At 39.3% G+C, this 25,138-nt stretch overlaps 1 protein-coding gene across 3 annotated transcripts in view; it reads right to left on the bottom strand.

Moving 5' to 3' along the window:
• ATF2 (activating transcription factor 2) overlaps positions 1 to 24,274 on the bottom strand; it is a 108,748-nt gene extending 84,474 nt beyond the window's left edge. For all 3 annotated transcript variants that reach the window (XM_070422716.1, XM_070422715.1, XM_070422714.1), the window contains exons 1-3: positions 24,130 to 24,274; positions 10,636 to 10,726; positions 2,437 to 2,511 (exon numbers count right to left, since the gene is read on the bottom strand). In XM_070422716.1, coding sequence (XP_070278817.1) covers positions 2,437 to 2,468 — 32 coding nt within the window. In that variant the 5' untranslated portion in view covers positions 2,469 to 2,511; positions 10,636 to 10,726; positions 24,130 to 24,274. The remainder of the gene's footprint in view (positions 1 to 2,436; positions 2,512 to 10,635; positions 10,727 to 24,129) is intronic.
• Positions 24,275 to 25,138: the final 864 nt, after the last annotated feature.

Here is a 25,138-nt window from a genome sequence, read left to right as displayed (position 1 = left end):
TAAAACATTAAGAGATGGTTAATGTTTTACAGTACAGATTTTTAATTCAAAAATAATTTAAAATGTAATATTTTTTATTTTCATTAAGTTTGTTACCTTTTCTATCCAAATGTGAAATGATACACTTTAGTGACATTCTAACCCTATCTTCTATCTTATTATGAGTAGACAACTAAATGTAAACATGCAGATTTTATACTATAGAAGAAAAAGATAGGGCCCCTGCCAAGATGGCTCCATTTGCACACCAAAAAGGATGGGGATCTGATTCCACTTAAGGGCACAGGTTGTGGGTTTGATCCCTGGTCAGGGTTGGGTACGGGAGGCAACCGCTGGATGTTTCTCCCTCTTCTCTCTCTCTCCCTTCCTCTCTCTAAAATCAATAAACATATCCCTGAATGAGGATTAAAAAAAAAAGGGGGGGTAGGAACCCTGATCTATCAGGCTAAATGTTACCTGTTAAATAGTAAAGTGCAGAAAGAATGAAATACTACAGCTAGAAAATCACCACTTTAACCCTTAATAAAATAATAGATCTAGGCCAGTGGTTGGCAAACTGTGGCTCGCGAGCCACATGTGGCTCTTTGGCCCCTTGAGTGTGGCTCTTCCACAGAATACCACGTGCAGGCGCGCACGTACAGTGCGATTGAAACTTCATGGCCCATGTGCAGAAATCGGTATTTTGTGGAAGAGCCACACTCAAGGGGCCAAAGAGCCGCATGTGCTCGCGAGCTGGTTTGCCGACCACTGATCTAGGCAACTATCATCAATGTCTGGTAAAACCATTTTGAAAAAAAGTGATGGGAACTTTATAATGGTTGAATTGGGCTGATAGCACCTAAACTTACTGGTCAGTCTTAAATTAACATCACTAAAAGTGGGACAAAAAAAAATTACATGTTTCCTGATATGATGTAATAGAAAACAGATGAAATACTCTTAGGAGTAAAAAAGTCAAACTTAACATAATTAAGCCTCTGTAGATACAGCTATAGGAAATATAGGTGATAGAAAAACATGTTGAACAACACTACCAGGTTGTAATTAGCTAAATTCTATAGGACAAACTACCCAGTCTCATCAATCAATATTAATAAAAGAGTAATATGCTAATTAGACCGGACGTCTTCCGGACAAAGCCGCAGTGACTGCGAGGGCCGGCAGTGGCAGCAGCAGCGGGGTGATGGGGGCAGTGCCTTCCCCTGATAGGCCTGGTTGCCTGCTGCAGAGGGAGGCCAGACTGCGGCTTAGGCCCACTCCTCACGGGGAGCAGGACTAAGCTGTCAGTAGGACATCCCCTGAGGGCTCCCGGACTGTGAGAGGCTTCAGGATGGGCTGAGGGACCCCTCACCCCCAGTGTATGAATTTTCATGCACCGAGCCTCTAGTAGATAAATAACAAGAAACAAAAGAGAGTAGGAAATAGAGGGAATTGTTTTAGGTTAAAAGAGGTTTAATAAACATACTAACAAAATGCAATATGGTGACTTTTTTGGGTCCTGATTTGAACAAAACAACTACAAAAAGACATTTTTGAGTCAAGATTATTTCCTACTTTTAGATTTAGACTTAAAGTTTCCAATTATGTAAATACAGAGGCAGAGCTGCCTCAAACCGATTGTCGGACTGCAGTGGGAAGGCCAGGGAGGGTTGGGGGGCAGGAGGGAGGGGAGTAAGAGATCAACCGAAGGACTTGTATGCACCCATATAACCATAACTAATGGACATAAGACACTGGGGGGTAAGGGAGGGCAGGGGCTTGTCAAGGGCGGGGGGGAAAAAAGGACACTTATGTAATACCCTTTGTAATACTTTAAGCGAAAAATAAAAAAAAATAAAAAAAAGTTTCCAATTATGCCTTCTATCAACTTGTAGGCTTTTGTTTTGCATTCTTTCTAGAAATTATATATAACAAGTGTATTTGATGCAACGAAAAATTCTGGCCTTTTCTCTACTAGCTTGTTAACTCTTCAGAGCAATGCTTCCCAAAGCAGTTCTGGTAGGAATGACAATAGCTATTATAGAAAAAATGTAAACAAATTTGCCAAACAAATTTGGGAAATGCTGGAGTACTTTTTTTTGAGAGCCATCAACATGTTCAAGTGAAATGATTAAAGGAGCACCTAGAATATTTTTTCCATATCCATTTGCTATTTGAACCATTTTTTACAAATTATCTCATGGGACCATTTTTATTTGTAATCATTTTAAGAGAAATCAGAACCCTAAAATATGTTTATGTTTACCATAGTTAAGTGCATTTAGATGCTCTATTTAATAATTTAAAAACAATAGTATATTCAACGAAACAACACACTAGATAAGTGTTTTCTTATTAATGGAAAAACACCAAAACATTTATCTAGAAACAACCTATGAAAAATTTTATACTCTAAAATATTAAAATGGGTAAAAATATCAAATATTGCATACATACCTGGCAGAATTTACACGTAACTTGAATTTCATAAGTTGAACAACTTATCACGTCCTTTTTTTCATTGCAAGGATACTGAACAAAACAAAACAAAACAAAAAAACCAAGTGGTTTTTCACTCTTAATAGTACTTAAAGATTTCTTGAAACACTGTAGAAAAAATAATACTCAAATGATGATACTGTTTCTGTCATCCAAAAATCCAGTCACTATTAAGAATCTTTACAATACAGTGCTACTTCTTAAATATGAATACAACCCATGTAAATAAGTTTAACATTTATATACTACTAAATATATATAAAATATATATTAATATATCAAACTCCACCACAAAGAGAGTAAAAGAGAAAGAAACATTTCATTTGACCTTTACAGCTGTGGTTAAAGAGTAGCCTTTAAAAGGGTGAAAAGCTTGACTTCTGAAGTCTGATGAGGAAGATGAGAGCTAGTATTTCAAAGTATTTTAAAAGGCTTTTAATTTTTTAAAATGTAGTTCATGGTGGTGAGGTTCTCAGCCTAATTCATCAAAATCCATCTGTCTCATAATGTATTTGATCTACATAAGCAGTTCTCACTTCCATAACTTTATAACTTACTTATTTGATATTGCTTTAGGACAAGTGACTTATTGAAACTATCCAGGTCAGTGGTCCATTAAAACTCTGCTAATACTATTTCATCTTGCATTCACTGAAATTCCATCTAGTAGGTGAACTGAGTAACTATATATGCTTATTTAAATAAGCCAATGGTACAGAAAGAAAAACTTTATTTTTCATTAATTTTGCTTTTATAATTGTGGTAACAGAATGTCTTGCTCAGAAACAGTGGATGATTCTTGTAAGAAAATCTGCAAATTGCCACAGTTCTAAGCCTGGAGTCAAGAGTGATGTGGTATAGGAGATAGCAAAAAGAAAATTTTTTCCCTGGCCCCAGGCAAAACTTCTATCTGGTAAGATTCAATTTCTTCTTTCACATTCATCTTTACCATGCTGTCTGTGAGAAGAGGGAAAAGAACACTAGAATAAGCCAAAGGAAACCTATAAAAGTTATGCTCTGTCATTACCAGGAGAATGTGGGCTCAGTGAGGGCAAAGAACTTATTTTTGGGTTAACTACCTAAAACAGTGACTAGCTCATAACATTTACTCATAAAATATAAGGAATGAATACATAGCTGTATGACATGAACAAGACAAATAAGTTTAGTTCACTTTATTACTATATTTCTTTGAAAAACCAAAACAATATTTAAACTTAGTTAAGTTCCAGAAGCATTTAAACATCTTATATATGCCAAAACACAAAAATTTTAGAAAAAACACAACAGTGCTTACATGTGAGAACCTTTTAGTCTAGCAGAAGAAAGAAAAATACAGAAATCTAATTTAAATTCCTTTGGTAAGAATGAGAGTTAAAATACTATAAGAATATAGAGGTAGTGCAGGGACCACTCTGATAGTTCTAGAAATGCCTTCTGAGAGATTAAACCCTTGGTACATTTCTCTCTCATCCTTTCCACCCCCCTACTACAACTGTCCCCTTTCTCTAAAAAAGAAGTTCCTTACCTGCATATCAGCCTATTTCCTAGACACCCAATAAAAATTCCAGTTCCTTATTACTATTTTTCTACTTAACAAGTAGTGTACAGAAAGGTCCCATTCCTCAACATCCACACCAACAGTATATATTATTTTTAACACTTTTTTTAGATTAGTAAAAAACAAACAAAAAAACCACCTAATTTTCAAGTTGCATATCTTGACATGGTAATAAGGTTGAACTTTTTCATACATGTAAAATGGTTATCTGTGAAATGCTTCCTTTGCTGATTATTAAAAATAAAATGTTAGAACAAAATTCTCTTTTTTGAATATATATCAGAGGCTCTTTCTTATGATATAGATTTCTGATCATGTACCTCCACTGTGTTCCTTATGTGGTCTTAACTAGTCAATTTATAAAAGTGGTCCCCAAAAGTGAAATAACTTACTCCAGGTAAAAAATGAGACAAGAACCTTTCAACTGCTATACTGTGCCTACCCACAGGTAAACCCGGCTCCACTAAGCATATCAGCTATTATACCTTGCTATTCTATGCCTACCAATTATACCAAAATTTTATGTAAACCACCTTTAAAAAAATAGTTCAAAGGACCCTCTTGTGACTTAAAGACTCAGTTGTATAACTCTACATCAATTAAAATCACACATAATATAAAATGCCAATAAGAATTTAGTAAAGAAGAACACTGTAAGGAAAGATGAACAGAAGAAAATGGGAGAAATTAACTGGCGAACCATTTCTTATAACTTAAAATGAATATAACTTAAAATTAATATGAAAGCCAAGCCTCCAGGGGGAAAAAGTGGTGTCTTCATAGGAGGCAGCTTAGGCAATTGAGGGAGAGTCCAGTACAGAGTGTTAGAGCCTGGGCAAGGCAAGCAAGGTGTCCATGGGTGGGAAGAGGGTTTGGACCTGAGGGGAGTCTGAGTTGGCTGAGGAAAGTGTATGGAGGGGGTATGTATACTGATGTGGGATGTCAATGCCCAAGTAGGGTGAGGAGGCATCCACATGAGGTAATGAATAGGGTTGGGACCATTCCAGCAAAAGATATCAAGGCCCAAGCAGAGGATATCTACTGGGTAAGGAGGAGAGGACCTGTTAACAACAGGTAATTCATTATATACAGGAATTGACTGAAAAAGTAACTATTATCAAGGATGTAGTAGGTGAAGGTAAATTCACATTGTGGGTGAAGATAATTATACATAATGAACCTTTGTATGAGCTAAGATTTGGTATGAACTCATGACTTTCCACCTATATATATAAAAGCCTAAGCGACCATTACGACTGAACAACTGGAATGACTGGTCAACCAGTAGCTATGATGCACACTGACCACCAGGGGGCAGAAGCTCAATGCAGGAGCTGCCCTCTGGTGGTCAGTGCGCTCCCACAGCCAACCTCCCGTGGTCCCTCTCCCTAGCCAGCCAACCTCCTGTGGTCCCTCCCCCAGGCAGACTGGCCAACCTTCTGGGTCCCTGCACCTGGCCAGCAGGCCCTGATCAGCTCTGATCGCTGGCCAGGCCTAGAGACGCCACCCGTGCATAAATTCGTGTACCAGGCCTCTAGTATAGATATAAAAATACAGGAATATAGATGACAATGCATATATTTCCCTAGCTGTGCCCTCTGAGAGGGTCTGGGAGCATGGATACCCCTTTAGCAATAAGCCCACTTAGCACCCAGATGTTGATGTCTAGATACCATTCTCCACCGAAAGGAACTTTAAAATTTTGCAGATCTCAGGGCTGGGGCAGGGAAAGTACAGGATAGGCTTTGAGTATCTTGAGCCAGAAAGTAAAGAAGGACTTACATATGAATCTAGTCAGAAAGTGGCCAAATCCAGGACAATTTGAGAATCAAAATAAATAATGGCATTAATGGCGCAAATCATGAATAAAATAGGACCCCATTAATCCATGCTGATATAAAAGAATAAACTGAAAGTTTGACAAGACAGAATATTTACATTCTCTCTACCACCTTATAAAATACATTTTAATTATTTAAGCCGAGGGTAATTTTTAGTATAAAAATCTGACAAACATCACTTTACTCAAGTATCTAAATTCACACTAGAAATAGGGGAAATCAATACCATGTGCCTTGATAAGATGCAGTAAGAAGGATATATTATCGCTTCCATGATAGTCATATCAAAGATACATTAAATGTATTTAGTCATGAAAAAGTGTTATACAACTCTAAAGTGAGGTAAACTCTTCAAAATAACTGGCCTATAATCTCCAAAGGTCATCGAAGTCAAGGAAAGTTTGAGGAACTGTTTCATATTGAAAAAGACCAATGAGACATAACAACTAACTGCAATGTGAGATTCCAGCTGAATCTTTCTGCTATAAATATAAAAGATATTATTGGAATAAATGGCAAAACTTAAATGTGATGTGCAAATTAGATGGTAGTAATATATTAATTTCTTGATTTTCATGGTTATATTGTGATTTTGTAGGAGAATGTTTTATTATAGAAAACAAAGTTTGGGTGGGATGATGAGCCATCATGCTGGCAACTTACTTTTAAAAGATTCTGAACTTTAAAAAAATTTCAAAAAGGAACTTAAATTTTTAAAAATTTAAATTAAGAAAAATTTATAGTTTACATTGTATATAAATAATATGCACTAGAATAATTCACTATACAACCATTATATAATTAGTAGGTAATTTTTAGCAGTAGTTATATGAGAAAAATACTGTAAAGCATATGGATTCTCTAACAATTCTCTGCTTGTTTCTGGTTTATAACTTTCATGTTATGAGATACCAAAGAATAGAAAAACTGTATTCTGTACTGCAAGGTTAAGAGCAAACAGAATAATACTATAATAGAAGAATTTCTATATCTGAATAAAATCTCAAGGGGTGATATTAGACAATTATTTGTCCAAAAGGATAGTTTCCTTTAAAAAAATATAAGATGTGCATTAAAGCTGTTAGATGATCCTTTAGGCTGCAGTATTAATATCCCCATGCCATTTTTGAATTCTGTCATTGAAATAATTCAGCTGACAAAAATATTTGCTCTTTAACATTTCTATTAAAAACAAATAAAAAGGAAACTAATTCACTTTTTAGAAAATAATGTGAGTAAATAATCTTAAAAAAAAAAAATAGGAGACAATTTCTGGTGACTAACTTCACAAATCTTTATGTTCTAAAATGTGAATTTAGCCCTAGTTGGTTTGGCTCTGTAGACCAGGGGTGGGCAAACTTTTTGACTCGAGGGCCACAATGGGTTCTTAAACTGGACCGGAGGGCCGGAACAAAAGCATGGATGGAGTGTTTGTGTGAACTAATATAAATTCAAAGTAAACATCATTACATAAAAGGGTACGGTCTTTTTTTTTTTTTAGTTTTATTCATTTCAAACCGCAGTTTGCCCAAGGCTGAGATAGACCCTTGGCCTGCGGACTGAAGGGTCCTGGGTTCGCTTCCAATCAAGGGCTCCACTCCCCAGAAGGGGGCGTGCAGGAGGCAGCAGATCAATGATTCTCTCTCATCATTGATGTTTCTATCTCTCTTTCCCCTTTCCCTTCCTCTACGAAACCAATAAAAAAAATATTTAAAAAATGTGAATTTAACTGATTTTCTAGTTGGTTATAGAACTATAATTGTTGTTAACCTCTTACCTTTAAATATATTTCAAAGCAGATTTCTAAAATAAGAATAATACTAAATGTTTAATACAATATACATCATTCCCAAACATTTCTAATACAAATAAATTATGAAATTTATTTGGAAAATATCTGCATGTCTATTGTATACCCAATACCATATTAAGAATAAGAAATATATAGTCCTCGCTCTCAAAATCAGCTTAGTGAGAAAGACAAACAAGTGAAAATAATACACATAATTATAAAGATATACACAGACACTAAGGGAACATAGGGAAATGAGGAGTATACTGGAGCAGTCATCTTCCTCAGCACCCACAGTGCCCTTAGAGATTGCTCAGTAAAGGGCAATCCTATATATCCATGCTTCTGACATACCAGGCTCAGGTGAAGCAGGGGAGACACCTGGCCAAGTTAAGCCAATCAGATTACAAAATCAGCCAAACAGAGGTGGGCACCAGAGATTCAAAATCATACTCAGGACTGGTGGATATTTTCTGTCAGGTTCATACTGATCATACTCCAGAATGGAGTAGACACTGAAAATGAGATGAGAAACAGTTCAGCTAGTATGAAGGATCATAGTTTCTGTGATGCCTAACTATGCTTATGATTAGGTCATGAGAGAGTCTTCTCTATCCTGAGTGTGAAGCTCCCTTTACTTTTCTTCACCTGAATTTATCTGATTTCTATCCCCTAACTAAGACAGTACCTGGCCACGCCTAGAAAAAGAGTTGGGGAAGACTACTGAAGGAAACAATGTCTGAGCTTAGTCTTCTCAATGAAAGAGGCATCAGCCAGTTAGAGATGATGTTTTGGCAGAGGAAACACCATGTAGAAAGCACAATAAAGCAGAATACACTGAAGGATCTCTAAGAACTTCTGATGGCTGACGTGTAGAAACATAGGTTGAAGGGAAGAGCGGTAATGCCAGAGGCAACACAACTTGAAGGGCCTTTAATGCCTTGGCAAGGAGTTTCAATTCTATACTTATCTCCCCATCCCACCTCCACTCTGAGGTTATAAACTAGGGCCCTATGTCAAAATGTTCAGCTAAGAAAGTTTTTCACATTTTTAATTGGTTGGGTGGGGGTGGGAGAGAGGGAAGAATAAGCAACAGAGCCCTGACTGGGGAGCTCAGTTGGTTAGAGCATCATCCTAATACACGAAGGCTGAGGGCTTGATCTCTGGTCAGGACATATACAAGAAGCAACCAAATGGATGCATATATAAATGGAACAATAAACTGATGTTTCTCTCTATCCCCCTTCCTCTCTCTCTCTCTAAATATCAATAAGTAAATAAAAATAAAAAAAACCTACAGAGACCATATGTAGTCCCCATAAAGCCTAACATATTTACTCTGTGGCCCTTTAAAGATAAAGCTTGCTTAACCCTGCTGTAAAAAAGTGAAAAGATTTAAAGCAGGTGAATTAGATAATGAAAGGGGCATATTGGTAAGATCAATAAGTTAAGTGTTAAGGCTTGACTAGAGAGGGCAATACTATACAGAAGAAAACCAGTGCAATCTACTGCTAACCTCAGGAAAGAGAATAATGGTCTAAAGTTAAGCAGCAGCCATCAAAATGAGAGAAAAGGACCTGCTTATGAAAAAATGCTCTTAAGATAAAACCTCATATCCTTACATTGTTTCCAGACCCTTGCATGAACTGCCTTCTGCCTCCTACCTCCTATCCCAATCTTATGCTTCCCTCTTCATCTCTTGGCTCTAGTTATGCAGGCTTTTAATCAGCTCTCTCCCTCAGCCTCATTTCCCACTCACCTATCCCTTTCATAGTTAACACTACTCACCTCTGATAGTCCTCCATCCACTCTCTCCCCAACCTGAAATACAGATCTCTCATTTACTTAGTCATTTAGTCAATAAATATTTATTGAGTGGGTGCAGGAGGGGAGGAATTGTGCTAGATTCCAGAGTACAATGATATAGACACAGTACCTGTCCTCATGCAATTTACATTTTATGGAAATAGTTCTAACCAAATCAGTAGACTTGAACATTTAAGTTAGACAGGTAGCTCAAAATTATTTAATGTAGGTATCAGTGTATAAGAAAAAATTATCGAGTGTTGCCACCCTTTTCTCCTTATACCTGCTGAAAATTTTTTACTTTTTCAAATACATATGTACATTTAAATTATTTTCTAAATTTTTATCAAAATTAGAGTAAATGTACATTTACATACAGATTTTCTTTTGATCTGAATCTCCAGATTCAGATACAACAGCATATGCCAGTTTGCTTGTGTATCTTGATATGTCTTACAAAGTCTATCACCAGGCCAAACTGAAAGATTCTGTATGCTGGACCACATGTATTAAATCAGTATTTTCTTTCCATTTTTAGAAGCTACATCACCAAATTATAAATGGCTTGAGACCAGAACTCATTGTACTTTTTATCTTTTAACATCAGCACAACATGGCTATGACAGAGATGTTTAATAAAGGTAAATGTTTGAATATATAACGTGCTATTAAATGTTTCTGATCATGGTACTAAACTTAGCTGATATAATTTAAGCCAAAAGCAAATAACTTTGACATTTTAGTTAGCTGTACAGCCTTAGAGTGGGTGAAATATTTTTGGAATGTAGAAAATGTGTCACGGATTAATTCCTGTTACTATCCTTATGAAATGTTAGGAGAATTGGGACTTTCATATTAGGACCCTGTACTATATAGAAGGCTCCCTAATCAGAAAGGTTTAAGAGCCTCTGGGTTAAACAAAATTAAACACTTCAATGTAAGTATTCAGTGTGCTGCTATGCATAGTAACTCTAAAAGGACAATTCAAATTTGCTGCACCTCAGAATTTTTTTATTACTAGAATTTTTTTATCAATATGGTAGAACACCAGCATTCTGAGGACTACCATCTGGAAACATCTGTTGAATTCAGTAATATTTGAGAGACAATCACAAAATAAAAAGACACTTTTGCACTAAAACTTTAAAATCTCTTACCTTTCTAGTTGGTGGGCCATGAGCTTTGGTCACTCTGCTGCCAGGAATCTCCCAGTTCTAGGCAGGTAAGCAGTGCTTCTCAGGTTTCCTTCTAAGAGACAGAAAAGAGTGAACTCATTACTCTGTGAGATCTAAAGAAAATGCCTCATAAGGTTCGACTCCATTCACTGTATTTTTAAAATGTGTATTTTATTGTACATTTTAAAATGCATGTGAATTTTGCCTTCCATGCTATCATTTTTATATAAAAATTAGGGTTCCCTCCAAAGTCTTCAATGCTCCAGGAAGATATTTATCTTGTGGCCTCCATAATGCCAGGTACACTGCCACTTATGAGAGTACTAGTGACCCGATGCATGAAATTCATGCACATTAAAAGGGAATTAACTAGAGGAAATTTTAATATTGCTATTTGCCCTTTCTCTATAATAGAAGTGTCAGAGATAAAAGAAATTTAGTAAAATGTATAAGAAAATCCTCCTCCTGTCAGAGTCTGGGGTGCGCCACGGGAACCAGAGTCAAGTCCCCGCCCACCCATGTGTGTCTCGAAATCGTGTGAGACCCAGACCCAGCTGGCCCCACCCCCACTGGGCTAGATCCAGACCAGGCCGGCCTCACCCCGTCAAGTCCCACTGGGTGGGGGTGTGTGGCCTCAGGTCGCCTGGCCCGGTGCTGGGGCAGGGTGTGTGGCCTGAGGTCCCCCAGCCCAGGCCCGGAGGCGTGCCTTGAGGTCCCCCATCAAGCCCTGCCAGGTGGGGGCGCGGCCTGAGGTCCCCCAGCCTGACACTGGGGCGGGGAGCGCAGCCTCAGGTCCCCTGCCCCGGCCCAGCACCACACAGCCTCAGGTCCCTGCTGATTGCTCATTAAGGCTCATTACAGGAACTCAGCCTCTACTGTGGGTGTAGCCATCTTGTGTTATGGGATCCTCCACCTCTGCTGTGGGCACAGCCATCTTGTTACAGAGTGATGGTCAATTTGCATATTCCCTCTTTGTTTGATAGGATTAAATTTTAAGGATGGAAGTATGGCAATGGAATCTTGGTGACAGGAGAAAAATGAAGCATCCTATCCTATATAATAAAAGGCTAATATGCCAACTTCCTGCGTCCTCTCCCCCTCGGCAGCCCGGCCAATGACCCTGATAGGTGCAGGCTGGCCGGACCCCACCTGTGTACGAATTTGTGCACTGGGCCTCTAGTTTTACCATAATAGAAGGAAGAGGTAGTCATAGATGACAGGTGAAATGGGATTACTAAATCTGATTAGTTCAGGTTATAGTGTTTCTTCTGTCATTGCTACCAACACTGACAGAAGAAACAACATCCATGGGACCTAGTTTATGTGATTCTTATTTGGAAACAGCTTGACTTTTGTATACCTGAATCAAAATTAGGTTCAGCTGTGAGTGACAGAAAACTCAAAATAACAATGGCTTAAATGATTCTGAAATTTATTTCTATCATATAAACACAGGCAGTCCAGAACTGTGATCATTAGTAGTCTAGGCTCTTTCTATTTTGTTCTTTTGCCACCCTTAACATGTAACTGCTCAAGGTATAGTCAACAAGAAGGAGAATAAGGAGATAAGCAATAGCCTCCCTTTAGGGAAATTTTTCAGAAATCTCACAGGAAACTTCTATTTACCTTCCATAGGCTAGAACTTAATCACATGGCCACAGCTAGCAGGAAATCTGGGAAATATATTTTTTTTATTTCACTATATGCTCAGCTAATAAGGAAAAATATATGAGTATTAGTGGACAATTAGTGTTTCATTCTAAAATGTGAGATGGCTGGATACCTGTAGAGCTGCCTTAGCAGTCTACTGAAGGGAACTTTCAAAAGCAGAAAGTCCTGCCCAGTGATCAAGGAACAAGACCAATGTCCACAAGGACTACTCTAAATATGCAAGGCCAATCTGTCAGTGACAGAGGGGAAAATCTGAAGACCACAATAACAATGCTAGAGAATTAAGAAACAATCTATAGAGTTTTACTTTAGGAGGGTAAACTCACTCAAGCAGTCCACAAAGCACAGAATTATTCAGGACCATTATGCAAGCATGGGAGTGCCCAAGGTGAGATTGGGTAAGAACTTGGCAGAAAGCTCAGTTACAAAATGCATTAGGGAAAGGCAGTGAACTCAGAAGCAAGATGTTAAAAGGGAAAGTAGACTTTCCTCTCTCTTTATTAGGTCATGTATGAACTTCAGAGATTTCCCTATTGTACACTGCTGGAAAGAGGGTTGCACTTTACCTTGAATAAAGTTGGCTGAAATAGCCTTAGTATGTTTAAACCTGATGCAAATACCAGAAACAAGGAAGACTCTAGTTTCTACTCTATCCTGACTACCGTGTATGTGTTTCTTATATTTGGATATAACTAAACTGTGGATAAGGGGTAGGATCTCTGCTGAAGGGGGCAAACACTGCTAATAGCAAGGCAAGTATTCTGGAAAAAGGTAGATACTGTGCCAAGAAATAGGGCACAAAAGGTAGTTTGAGAAAGGAATTTTCTTGGACATGGACTCAGAGGAGTCTAACATACTCAAAGGCAATCTTGGTTGGAAGACAGAAGTTGGCTTCTGGCCTTGTGAGAGGATGGGAGCTAGGCAAAAGGGGGACACTCTCTCCAGGCAGCAGTGTTCAAACAGGTGTATATAAGACTTTCCAAAAGACATCTGAACACATTTTAAGAAAATCAATTCCAGTATCTTCAACTTCCCTATGTTTGCTTTCCTAAAAATGATCTGCCTACTTTCCTTAAGTCTTCAGTCTTCCACACTGCAAAAGAAACCTCTCTCTTTCTCTCTCAGATCAAAGCTTATTAAAATACATTGCTCCAGGTTGTAAAATCCTCCAGGGAACAAAAGATAATTTAAGATGTCTTAAAGCCTCCATTAATCAAGGTACCATTAAACCTCAGACTTGTCTTTTCCTGTTTTACAAATATTTTTGTTAAAACAAAGCATGGCTCTAAGAATACTGTTTTGCCCTATATTTAGGAATGTTCTGAATTCAGATATATTGCATAGTGTAATGACTGTAACAATAAAAAACACTCTCATTTAATGATTTCCATTCTCACAATATTCTCCAAAAATGAATTGTCCTGACAGAGAGCTCCAAGAGAACAAAACAAAGGGGAAATCGGTAAGAAACTTTGAAAAGTTTAATTTACATTTGTTGCAGAGACAATAAGATGATCAATAATTACTTTAAAATATTAAAATACACTAGATTCAAGTAAAATTGTTAGAAGTGTAAATTAAATAAAACTTCAATAAGAAAAAGGAACAACAAAAGTTTCCAACTGTTTTGCCAGGCAGTCAAGGTTCAGTGGATGAGAGTCGACCTATGAACCTGGAGGTCACGGTTTGATTCCTAGTCAGGGCACATGCCCAGTTTGCAGGCTTGATACCCAGTAGGAGGCAGCCAGTCAATGATTCTTTCTCATCATTGTTTTTCTCTCTCTCTCTCTCTCTCTCTCTCTCTCTCTCTCTCCCTTTCCCTTCCTCTCTGAAATCAATAAAAATATTTTTAAAAAGATGAATTCAAGTTTTTTTAAGTGAACATATCAAGACTTTATTGTCACATGATAAAACAAAACATGCAACTTAGATCACTTGGCTCTTACTTTTCCAGTTCAAAATATATACATGTCTTAATAGGCAGCATTCTCTTAGATCTGCAGTTAGGCTCAACTCATTCAAGCCTCAACACAATCTTCTTTGTAGTTTCAGCCTTTTTGCAGAAAACTGGCTTAGTCTGCCCACCTCAGCCACTCTGCTTCCTGTCATAATGCCACTTTGCCTGCACATACAGAGAATCCTTGCCCTTCTTGTACTGTATGACTTTGTAGGGTTGCTTGCCACACTTACAGAAAGTACCGATGGGGTGTTAGGAACTTCACAATGTTTGCAAGAGTGCTATTGGCATGGAAAGTGAAGTTTGTTTTTTAAAATCAATAATAGTATCAAATCACCCTGGAAACTGGGTACTTACAAAATAGTGGTATCAATATCTAGAAAAGCCAGAAATTATACTTTTCTCAACTTTTAAAATCAAATTTCTTTTAAGGTGCATATGAGTGTAGTAGGTAGAATGGTCCCCCAAAGATGCCCGCACCTAAATTCCTGGAAACTGTGAATAGGTTATGTTACATGGCAAAATGGACTTTGCAGATGTAAAAAGATTACAGATCCTAAAATAACATTACCTGAGTTATCTATCCAGGGGGCCCAATCTAATTACGTGAGCAGAGAACTTTCTCCCTCTGGAATCTGATTCAGCAGCCGCAGTCATAGAGTACAAGTGTGTGAGGGACCTGATCTGCCATTACTGAAGGGGGGCAGCAAAGACCAGCCCTGGCTGGCAGTCAGCAAGAAAGGAGAGACCTCAGTCCTACAACTGCATTCAGCCAACAATCTGAATGAACCTGGAAGTGAATTCTTCCCCAGAGACTGCAAAAAAGAAATGCAGCTCTGACAACACATTGATTTTGGCTTTGTAAGACCCTAAGCTAAGGTGCCCAGGAGGATAAGCTTGTGTCCCAAGGCTTCAAGGGCATCACCATCTTACAGACAGAGTTTTCTCTGTGCTATTATTTCCTTACTAGAGGCCCAGTGCACGAATTCGTGCACCACTGGGGTCCCTCAGCCTGGCCTGTGGGATGGGACCGAAATCGGCTCTCTGATATTCCCCCGAGGAGTCCCAGATTGCGAGAGGGCGCAGGCCAGGCCAAGGGACCCCACCAGTACATGATCGAGGAGGGGAAGGGATGCGGGAGGTTGGCTGGCCAAGGAGGGACTGTGGGAGGGCTCCAGAGCGTGTCCAGCCCATCTCACTCAGTCCCGATCGGCTGGACTCCAGCAGCAAGCTAACCTACCAGTTGCAGCATCTGCTCCCTGGTGGTCAGTGCATGTCATAGCGAGTAGTTGAGCATCCTTAGCATATCATTAGCATATTATGCTTTGATTGATTGAACGGACGACTGGATGACTGGACACTTAGCATATTAGGCTTTTATCATATAGGATATCTTGGTCAAGCACCACAAAAATGCATGAATTAATCCTAGAGTTCACTTTGGAAACAACAAAATAACAAACTTTAGGGGGGTGGGGGAAGGACACATATGTAATATCCTTTGTAATACTTATTATAATATTTTTTTAAAAGAATAAAAAAACAAACAAACAAACTTTAAACTAAGAGTTTGAAAACCTGCAGCTATGAGCTGGAAGGAATTCATTCCCTTTTCAATATTTCTATTATTAGGAATATTTTAAATAGTATGATTTCACTGCAATCCTCTCTATTAAAAAACAATATACCAGTTTCAGGGTTGCCAAAAAGAATAAGTGAAATATATGTAAAATAGTACAGTGCATGGTACTCATACATTATCCAGTAAGTTTATTAGAAGTTTCACTGCATTTTATTTTGACTTTAAGTGTACATTTTCCTAATGCTTAATTAATCCTACGCTTACTGCCTTCTTTATTTTTAAAGCTAGAAACTGAGACCTACATGTGTAGTTTAACTTTTAGAAGATCTTTACATTAACCTCTAACCCAAACGTTATTTGGTACATAACGTTTAGTTCATCAATGTAATTAAATCAAACTCCTGAGATATAAGAAAAATATAAGCCCAGCTTTAACAGGGAAAGCAGCAGTTTTTAATTTTTCCCCAATCACAGCAGACATGACAGATGTCCTTCACACATATCACAACTCCCATAAGTATACTACAGTTCTGATGAAATTCCTCAAAGTTAATGGGACACATAAAGAGTATCACAGACTTTTCTCAATATTGTATTCATGAAAGTACATTATTAATATCTGAATAGTGATGTCAGCCCCATATCTCAAAATATTCTTTAATAAAAATCATAAGTCCAATTTAAATTTCATTTTTAAAGTGAGTTTTGATTATTCACAGACCTCTAATCACTAGGTAAGGTAGGGCAAATGAGTCTAAAATTTTTATAGTTTAAAATTACAACAGATCATTGGAAATATATAAATACAAAGAACTTACAGACTAATGGTTATGAATATGAACAGTGCTAATCCAAGTTTTTACTAGTAACATTTTAGATTTGGTAATTGTATCTATTATCTCTCTATATAAAAGGCTAAGCGATCATCTGACCGTCTGATTGGCCGGTAGGTATGATGCGCACTGACTACTAGGGGGCAGATGTTCAACACAGGAGCTGCTAAGCTGCAGTGACTTAGTAGCGGTGGTTCTCGGGTGACACAGCCCAGAACCAGAGAGGAGGAAGCCTGGTTCCGGGGTGTGTCACCCGAGAACCATCCTCTTGCAATTCAGGACCTGTTGGGGGATGTCGGAGAGCTGGTTTCGGCCCAATGCCTGCAGGCCAGGTCAAGGGACCCCACCTGACGGAGGGACCATGCTCACTCCGCAGATGCCATGCAGGGACCTCAGGAAGTTGGCTCCAGGACATGTCCAGCCCATCTCACTCAGTCCCGCCCCGCTGGCCACCTTCATTTCAATGTGCACGAATCCGTGCACTGGGGCACTAGTATAAAATAATATAAAATAATGTCCAATAAATTATTTTTGTTGAAGGTAGATGTATAAAATGTACTTATCTATCATTGTTTTTGTTTTCTTACTAAAAACCTCTTTTGTAAAAGTAAAAAGAAAACAAATTTATAGTTCCCTAAGTATTACAACAATTCATAGTTGTCACTGCTATTAAAAGTACGTATATAATTTCTTAGTATGAAGAAGACACAAATAAGATAGGGTATGAATTATGCACAATGCCCATTACAATGGTAAGGTCACCTCTCTCGATTCCTCTCAAAGTATGTCAAAATTCAAGGAAGTGAAAAAGATATTACTACAGAAATAACCATCAATTAAACACCTATATTTCAACAATCATTAAAAACCTTCCTTAACAATGATAAAAGACACCAGTGACTTTCGACACTGGTTAAGAACTAATGATGTAGTTATATTAGTTGAATAGTTAGTAAAGAATTCAAAAGAACATTAGAAATGTGGTACTTTAATTTAATCATCTCTTCCACTATAGTGGGAAAGAAATGGAAGGTCTCTCTGAAATGTTTGTAAGTGGGGTTGGTAGAACAGAAAATATAAGAATTGGATTTTATGGCCCTAACCGGTTTGGCTTAGTGGATAGAGCATCGGCCTGCGGACTGAAGGGTCCCAGGTTTGATTCCGGTCAAGGTCACGTACCTCGGTTGCAGGCACATCCCCAGTGGAGGGTGTTTAGGAGGCAGCTGATCGATGTTTCTCTCTCATCGATGTTTCTAACTCTCTATCCCTCTCCCTTCCTCTCTGTTAAAAAATCAATAAAATATAAAAAAAAGAATTGGATTTTATGGAAATCTTAAATAATTCTTTATCACAAAATAGATATGCTATACTGCATGTGTTTTATATATAAAAGGCTGATTTGGGGTGAATGGGTGTATATGAAACAAAAATGATGATAGCTTCTCACATGGATTTACAAAAATGCTAAGGTGGTAAATTCTACCACAAATTATAAATTCCTAGGGAAACCAACCATATTGCCAAAGCTACCAAACAGATGGTTGATGTCTGCCTTCAAGTCACACCACACATGTGCCAGGAGGGGCTGTGATACATTATTATTATGTCTGCATGAACTTTAACAATAATAATTACCACAGCACATACTGAGTACTCATTAAGTTTCTGACAGTGTTTCAAACATTGTATATACGTTAATTATTTCAATTATCACAACAAGCTAGAAGTTATATATTGTTATTCTTAAGGATAAGGAATCAGGCACAGAGAAATTATTTGCTCGAGGTGACACAAACAATAAGTGGTAGAACCATGACAACCTGGCTCCTGATAACTTCCCTAAGACACTGATTACATACTTACTATGTACCAGAAAATGATACGGAGGAAGCAATAACTCAATTTGGCTATATAATATGCATATTCTTTATTTCAAAGGTTACCTATGTGGAAATGTCATTATGAATTTTAATAGCTCATAAATCTACGTATAGTTCATAAAGTATTATATTAAAACAAACTAGACATTATATAAGACATGCCACATATAATCTATGTAAAACTGCATAAAATTTAAGAATTATTATTAGACTGTCAAAAATTTTAGTAATCTTTAAGAAAAAGTCAGTGAAATGACATAAAATATGAAATATATCTGTTCCAGCACATAGATCACTGGTAGACAAATAACTAGAGATTGATATGGTCAACTAAATCAAACTGCTAAGTAATGCAACTTATTCCCATTAATAATTCCTAATTAAGTAATTGTTTGTTAATAAGCACAACTGTAAAGTTGGTGAAATTACAATAAAACTGATGCATTCATATTCTGATGGTGTAAATTTGTTCAAATGTTTGGGGAAGCAAAAAATTAGCAACTGGGGAAACATTTATATCCTCTGACCTAGTCATCTCATTTGAAAATAGTATCCAATGGAAACAATTCAAAATAAGTACATGCACAGAGATGCTCAATTCACTGTTAAAGTAGGCAAAAAGTGAAGATAATTATTTTCCTATTGGGCATTTAAAATTGAGGACTTTTTAACTGTTATTTGGTAAATGTCATGTAATCATTAAATATTATAAAATGTAGATAATATGGGGAAATGTTAATGATATAAAAGTAAAAGAAAACTAAATTCTGTATTATAATTCTGTAAAAACTATAACATACATGCACAAATTAGAAGGCAACAAAAATAATAAAAAAAGGCCTGGCTGGTGTGGCTCAATTGTTAGAGCACTGGCAGGAGAACCACTGAAGGGTCAAGGGCACACACTTTGGTTGCATGTTCAATCCCCAACTCTGGTCCAGTGAGGGAGACAACCAATCCATGTGTCTCTCTCACATCTATGTTTTTGTCTTTCCCTTTCTCTCCCTCCTCCTTCCCTCCCCTCCCTCGCCCTCTCTCTACCACTCTCTCTCTAAAAAAAACAACCAAAAACTCCATGGGAAAAATATCCTCGGCTGAAGATTAACAAAAAAATAAAATGAAAATGATTATTTGTTAATAGGGCAAAATTGGAGTTGATTTCTAGTAACATTCTAACAAATGTTCAATAAATAAAAGGAAACACAGAAGTCCAAACAGTAGAATTAAAAAACCCCACAAAGCTATAAAACTGAAATAGCAAAGGTTTAGGTGCAGTTACATCAGTGGTTCTCAACCTTCCTCATGTTGTGGTGACCCCAATTTCATAGTTACAAATTGAACATAATTAAAGCATTGTGATTAATCACAAAAATATGTAATTATATATGTGTTTTCCAATGGTCTTAGGCGACCCCTGTGAAAGGGTCGTTTGACCCTCAAAGGGGTCGCGACCCATAGGTTGAGAACCGCTGAGTTAGAGGCACTAAAGAACATTTAGGGAACATATTTATTAGTTAATTATACATGAAGGTAATCATATACTACCAAAATAGCCAAAATGCACTTGGTATTTTGCCAAATGGCTTTTGCTAATTATTATCATTCCTACCCTATCTTTCCCCATTAATCTTATTGAGAATCTCTGTGGTAATAACCTACTACTAGTATTGAGAGTGTTTTCTATTCCTTAGAAAACTAAATACAGATATCTGTCTTAGATACCAAGAAAGAAAAAATGGTTTGAGAACCACTATTTTTAAGATACAGAATACAGACATGGGTGACTAGGCCTTGCCCCCAAAACATTCTACTTATTTACATTTTTTTGTTACAAAAAGTTTTTAATCACTTTACTACCACTGCAAAATGCCAAGAAAAAAACAGCATACTAAATGTACTTAAAAATGTAAATAAAGATAACAGTTTTAAGGTTGTTAAAAAGAATAAATGAAAATAGTATATATGTATATATAATGATATATATTTATAATATATGCAAAACAATTCCAATTATTGCTGACTTTAAAGATCCACAAACTCCCTTAAATTTCTATTCCAAAATACAAAAATTTAGGTAGAAAAAAATGTAGATGATTTCTTAAGAGTTAACACTAGTTTTTTTTATTTATTTTATTATTTTTAAAATATATTTTTGTTGATTTCAGAGAGGAAGGGAGATGGAAGAGAGAAACATCAATGATGAGAGAGGATCATTGATTGGCTGCCTCCTGCACGCCGCCTACTGGGGGTCAAGCCCACAACCCAGGCATGTGCCCTTGACTGGAATCAACCTGGGACCCTTCAGTCCGCAGGTTGATGCTCTATCCACTGAGCCAAACCAGCTAGGGCAGTGGTCGGCAAACGCATTAGTCAACAGACCCAAATATCAACAGTACAACGATTGAAATTTCTTTTGAGAGCCAAATTTTTTAAACTTAAACTATATAGGTAGGTACATTGTTATTAACTTAATTAGGGTACTCCTAAGGCTTAGGAAGAGCCACACTCAAGGGGCCAAAGAGCCACAGTTTGCCGACCACGGAGCTAGGACAATGCTAGTTTTAAGTAGTAGGCATTTGATGCATAGCATATAACTTTTTAGTATTCATATAGCTTCTAAACTCTGAAGTAAAATACTAATAAAAAGTATGCCTGCAAAATATTAAAGAGCTGACATAATAACCACTTCTACAGGTTCTCAACCTGTGTGTTGCGAACAATGAAAATACATCCTGCATATCAGATATCTACATTACGATTCATAACAGTAGCAAAATTACAGTTATCAAGTAGCAACGAAAATAATTTTATGCTTGGGGGTCATCATATGAGGAACTGTATTAAAGGGTCGCGGCATCAGGAAGGTTGAGAACCACTGGAAACATGAAACAGCCCAGTCGGTGTGGTTCAGTGGTTGAGCACTGACCTATGAACCAGGTCACCGTTAGATTCCCAGTCTGTGCACATGCCAGGGGTGCAGGCTTGATCCCCAGTGGGGGGCATGCAGGAGAAGCCCATCAATGGTTCTCTCCCATCATTGATGTTTCTATCTCCCTCTTCCTCTCCCTTCCTCTCTAAAATCAATAAAAATATATTAAAAAAACGACAACACTTGAAACCAATACTCCCAAGTAAAAAAGTAAACGCAGGAATTTCTGGAATGCATGTTTATGTACCTTAAAACACACACATGCAAACGACTCTTTCTGAAAACTCCTTCCTTACTTGTCAGTAAATACTAACACCTAAATTCGAAATTATCACAATATTGTATTTTAAATAATTAAAAACTTAATGGCAGTAGCAGCTTATCAAAGCAACCTTAAACATGTTTTAGGAAAGCGACATACACACCATAAATTTGGAAGATTCTCATAATTACTTTATAAAGACTGGGACTCTTTTTTTTTTTAAATATATTTATTGATTTTTTACAGAGAGGAAGGGAGAGGGATAGAGAGTTAGAAACATCAATGAGAGAGAAGCATCGATCAGCTGCCTCCTGCACACCTCCTCCTGGGGATGTGCCCACAACCAAGGTACATGCCCTTGACCGGAATCGAACCCAGGACCTTTCAGTCCGCAGGCCGACGCTCTATCCACTGAGCCAAACCGGTTACGGCAAGACTGGGACTCTTAATTGTAATTCAATTGGTGGCCTTGGAGATGCATGAACTTTCTTGACTCTGTTTCTTGATCCTCTATTTTTTAACATACTTTACATCAGTGTTCCTGCAATTTTGATAAAAATGTTTGCAATGGATTCATCAGTCAGTGTAACACATTTAATTAGGAGATATAATTGCTACTGTAGGTGTCTTTCAGGGCACTTAACCCCATAGGATTGACTTTTTAACAAGCTTCTCACCTTCACAGCTTTGGTACAAAAGGCCAAGGATACATGGTTAAAGATTATGCCTAGAAAGGCTATTGCTGACAATGCCAGTGATTATGAATTTCTTCCAACAGGACATGTGCTCAGAGGAAGAGTTTTTGTTCTCATTTCAAATATATACATTAAACTCGTGCGCTGTTACGATTTCCATGATTTAAAATTCCTAAGAAATTGTAGCTTTCACATTATAATTTAAGGATGAGCCCATAGGCCTAACATCCATCAGGAGCAATCCTTTTACTCCATCATATGCACTTCAGTGTTGCTCTTGGCTTCACCAGTTTTAAGACTCCCCATTAACGCGGACAATTTCACACCACATGAGGGCACACAAATAGTCCCCAGCTCCTACACCCTCTCCTCCTTCCAGGGTCGGTTCAATGAGTGAACACAGAACACACACTCACATACACACACACACTCACACACGCACACATACACACACTCTCTCACACACACACACTCACACACGCACACATACACACACTCTCACACACACACTCACTCACTCACACACACACTCTCACACACGCACACATACACACACACTCACACTCACACATACACACATACACTCACACACACATACACACACTCACATACACACATACACACACACTCACACACGCACACTCACACACTCACACACTCTCACACACATACACACACTCACACATACACACATACACTCACACACACATACACACACTCACATACACACACACTCACACACGCACACTCACACACTCTCACACACATACACACACTCACACATACACACATACACACACACACACACACACTCGGTTCTGGTCCCTAGGGCTTCAATACAAAACACAGGTTATTTCCCAACAGAAATAACCTGCTCTTGGCTTCACCAGTTTTAAGACTGGTTATTAAGACTCCGCAGTCCATCCAGGGAGGTGAAATGTGGGGGTTGGGGGGGAATACAATCATCAATACGCACCCACACCTCAGCCCCGCCCCGCCGGGAAGAAGTGGGGGTGGGGGTGGGGGTGGAGGTGGGGGGGGCGGGAGTGTGCGAGGGCAGAACGGGCAGAAAAGGCCGACTTCCAACTCCAGGGTCCTCCGTACCATTTGTCCTAGACGCGCGTCCCCCGCAGCGCGAACCCCTGACCCTGTTCCAGCCGCGCCTCCCTCAGCTCCATCCCCGCCACCATCGCATCCACCGTCCCCAGCCTCCGAGTCCGGGGCGGGGAGACCGAGCCAAGCCTCTTCCTGCTGCATCCAAGGTCTGGAGGAGGCCCGTCTCCCTGAAACCTGAGCATCTCCGACCTGTGCCCGGGAACCTCTGAACCGACGGAAGAAGATAAACCGGGGGGGAGGGGTCTAAGAGGAGCCGTTATCCCTTTTTCCTCCTCGTTAGGAAAGCGCGCGAGCGGGGAGGGGCCGGGCCGACCAAGAGCAGTTACCTAACGGGCCGGCCGCGCCGCTCGGGCGCTGCAGCCGACGCGGTGCGGCCGCGGAGGTGGCAGCACCGTGAACCGCCCGGAGGACCAGGCACTGAGGCAGGAGCGCCCGAGGTGATGGGAAGCGGGGGGTGGGGACCAGGGTGAGCGGCGTCGCCATGTTAGCGCCTGCTTTCTCCATATCCCTACCGTCTCCAGTCCTGCGGCCCTCTCCCCATCACTACTCACCTGTCTAAGTCACTAATTCATGCTTCTTTCTGCCGCCGGGAAGACCCGACCTCCGCCGTGTTTACAAACTACCCTTGCAGGAAAGGGCTGAACGGCACTTTAAAGGCCACGGACTCCCACAGGCTTCCGTCCTCTCTCGCGAGATCGGATTGACAACCCTTCTCCCCGCCCTCTCCCGGCATCCCCGCTTTTCTCCTCGGGCCCCGCCCCTCCGTGCACACGCCCCTCCTTGCCTTTCAGACCGAGCGCCTCCGTGTCAGGTGATTCCATCATGTTTAAGGAAGGGGCGGGACTTCGGGAAGGCGGGACTGAGGGGGCGGGGACCAAGGAACACTCGGTAGCTGGTGATTGGACAAAGAGCACGAAGGGCGGGAAGCAGAGCTGGAGGGGGCGCAACCAGGGAGCCAAAACCGGAGTGTGTTGGTAGCACAGGACCTGCGGAAGCCTGTGATTGGCAGCCGGCTGGGGGCGGGCTGGGTGTGGGCACTAAAGCAGGTGGACGTGGAGGTCGCGGGAAGGAGTTGGCCGTGTGCGGGGAGGGAAGGTGCGAGTGGCCGGGGGGAGAGCGGGGACGAGTCCCCGCAGCCCAGCCCCGGGAGCACCGTATTTCCGTTTTTGTCACTTCCCGGCCGTGGGTAGGAAGAAGGTATAAAGCGGTGGGAGCCGCGCGCCTGAGCCCACCTTCCTGCCACCCTGAAGCCTGCGAAGGGGAGCGTCGGGGAACTGAGATTTGGAAGAGGCGGAGTTTGCCGGAAATAACCCCAAACCCCCGATATGCTTAAAGCGGGAAAGTCAGATAAGTCAGCTCTGGAAAGAAAAGGAAAAGCCTTCGCTCTCAGTGGCGTTTGTTCGAATTTTACTAAGCTATAACTAGATTCTTCCGGCTCCTAAGCGTCTAGTAAAAGGAAACACAATGCCTTCTATAACAGTAATTTAAAACAATGCAAGAACTTGTTTGTAAGAGAAAGTCTTCCATATTTTGGTGTATCCTATATTATCAATTTTCCTT

The sequence above is a fragment of the Myotis yumanensis genome, unplaced genomic scaffold (genome assembly GCF_028538775.1).
Source record: "Myotis yumanensis isolate MYYU_CA2020_CCGP unplaced genomic scaffold, mMyoYum1.0.hap1 SCAF_8, whole genome shotgun sequence".
NCBI lineage: Eukaryota > Metazoa > Chordata > Mammalia > Chiroptera > Vespertilionidae > Myotis > Myotis yumanensis.
Note: the sequence above shows the minus strand (reverse complement) of the source record. Positions and strands in the feature narration are given on the sequence as shown.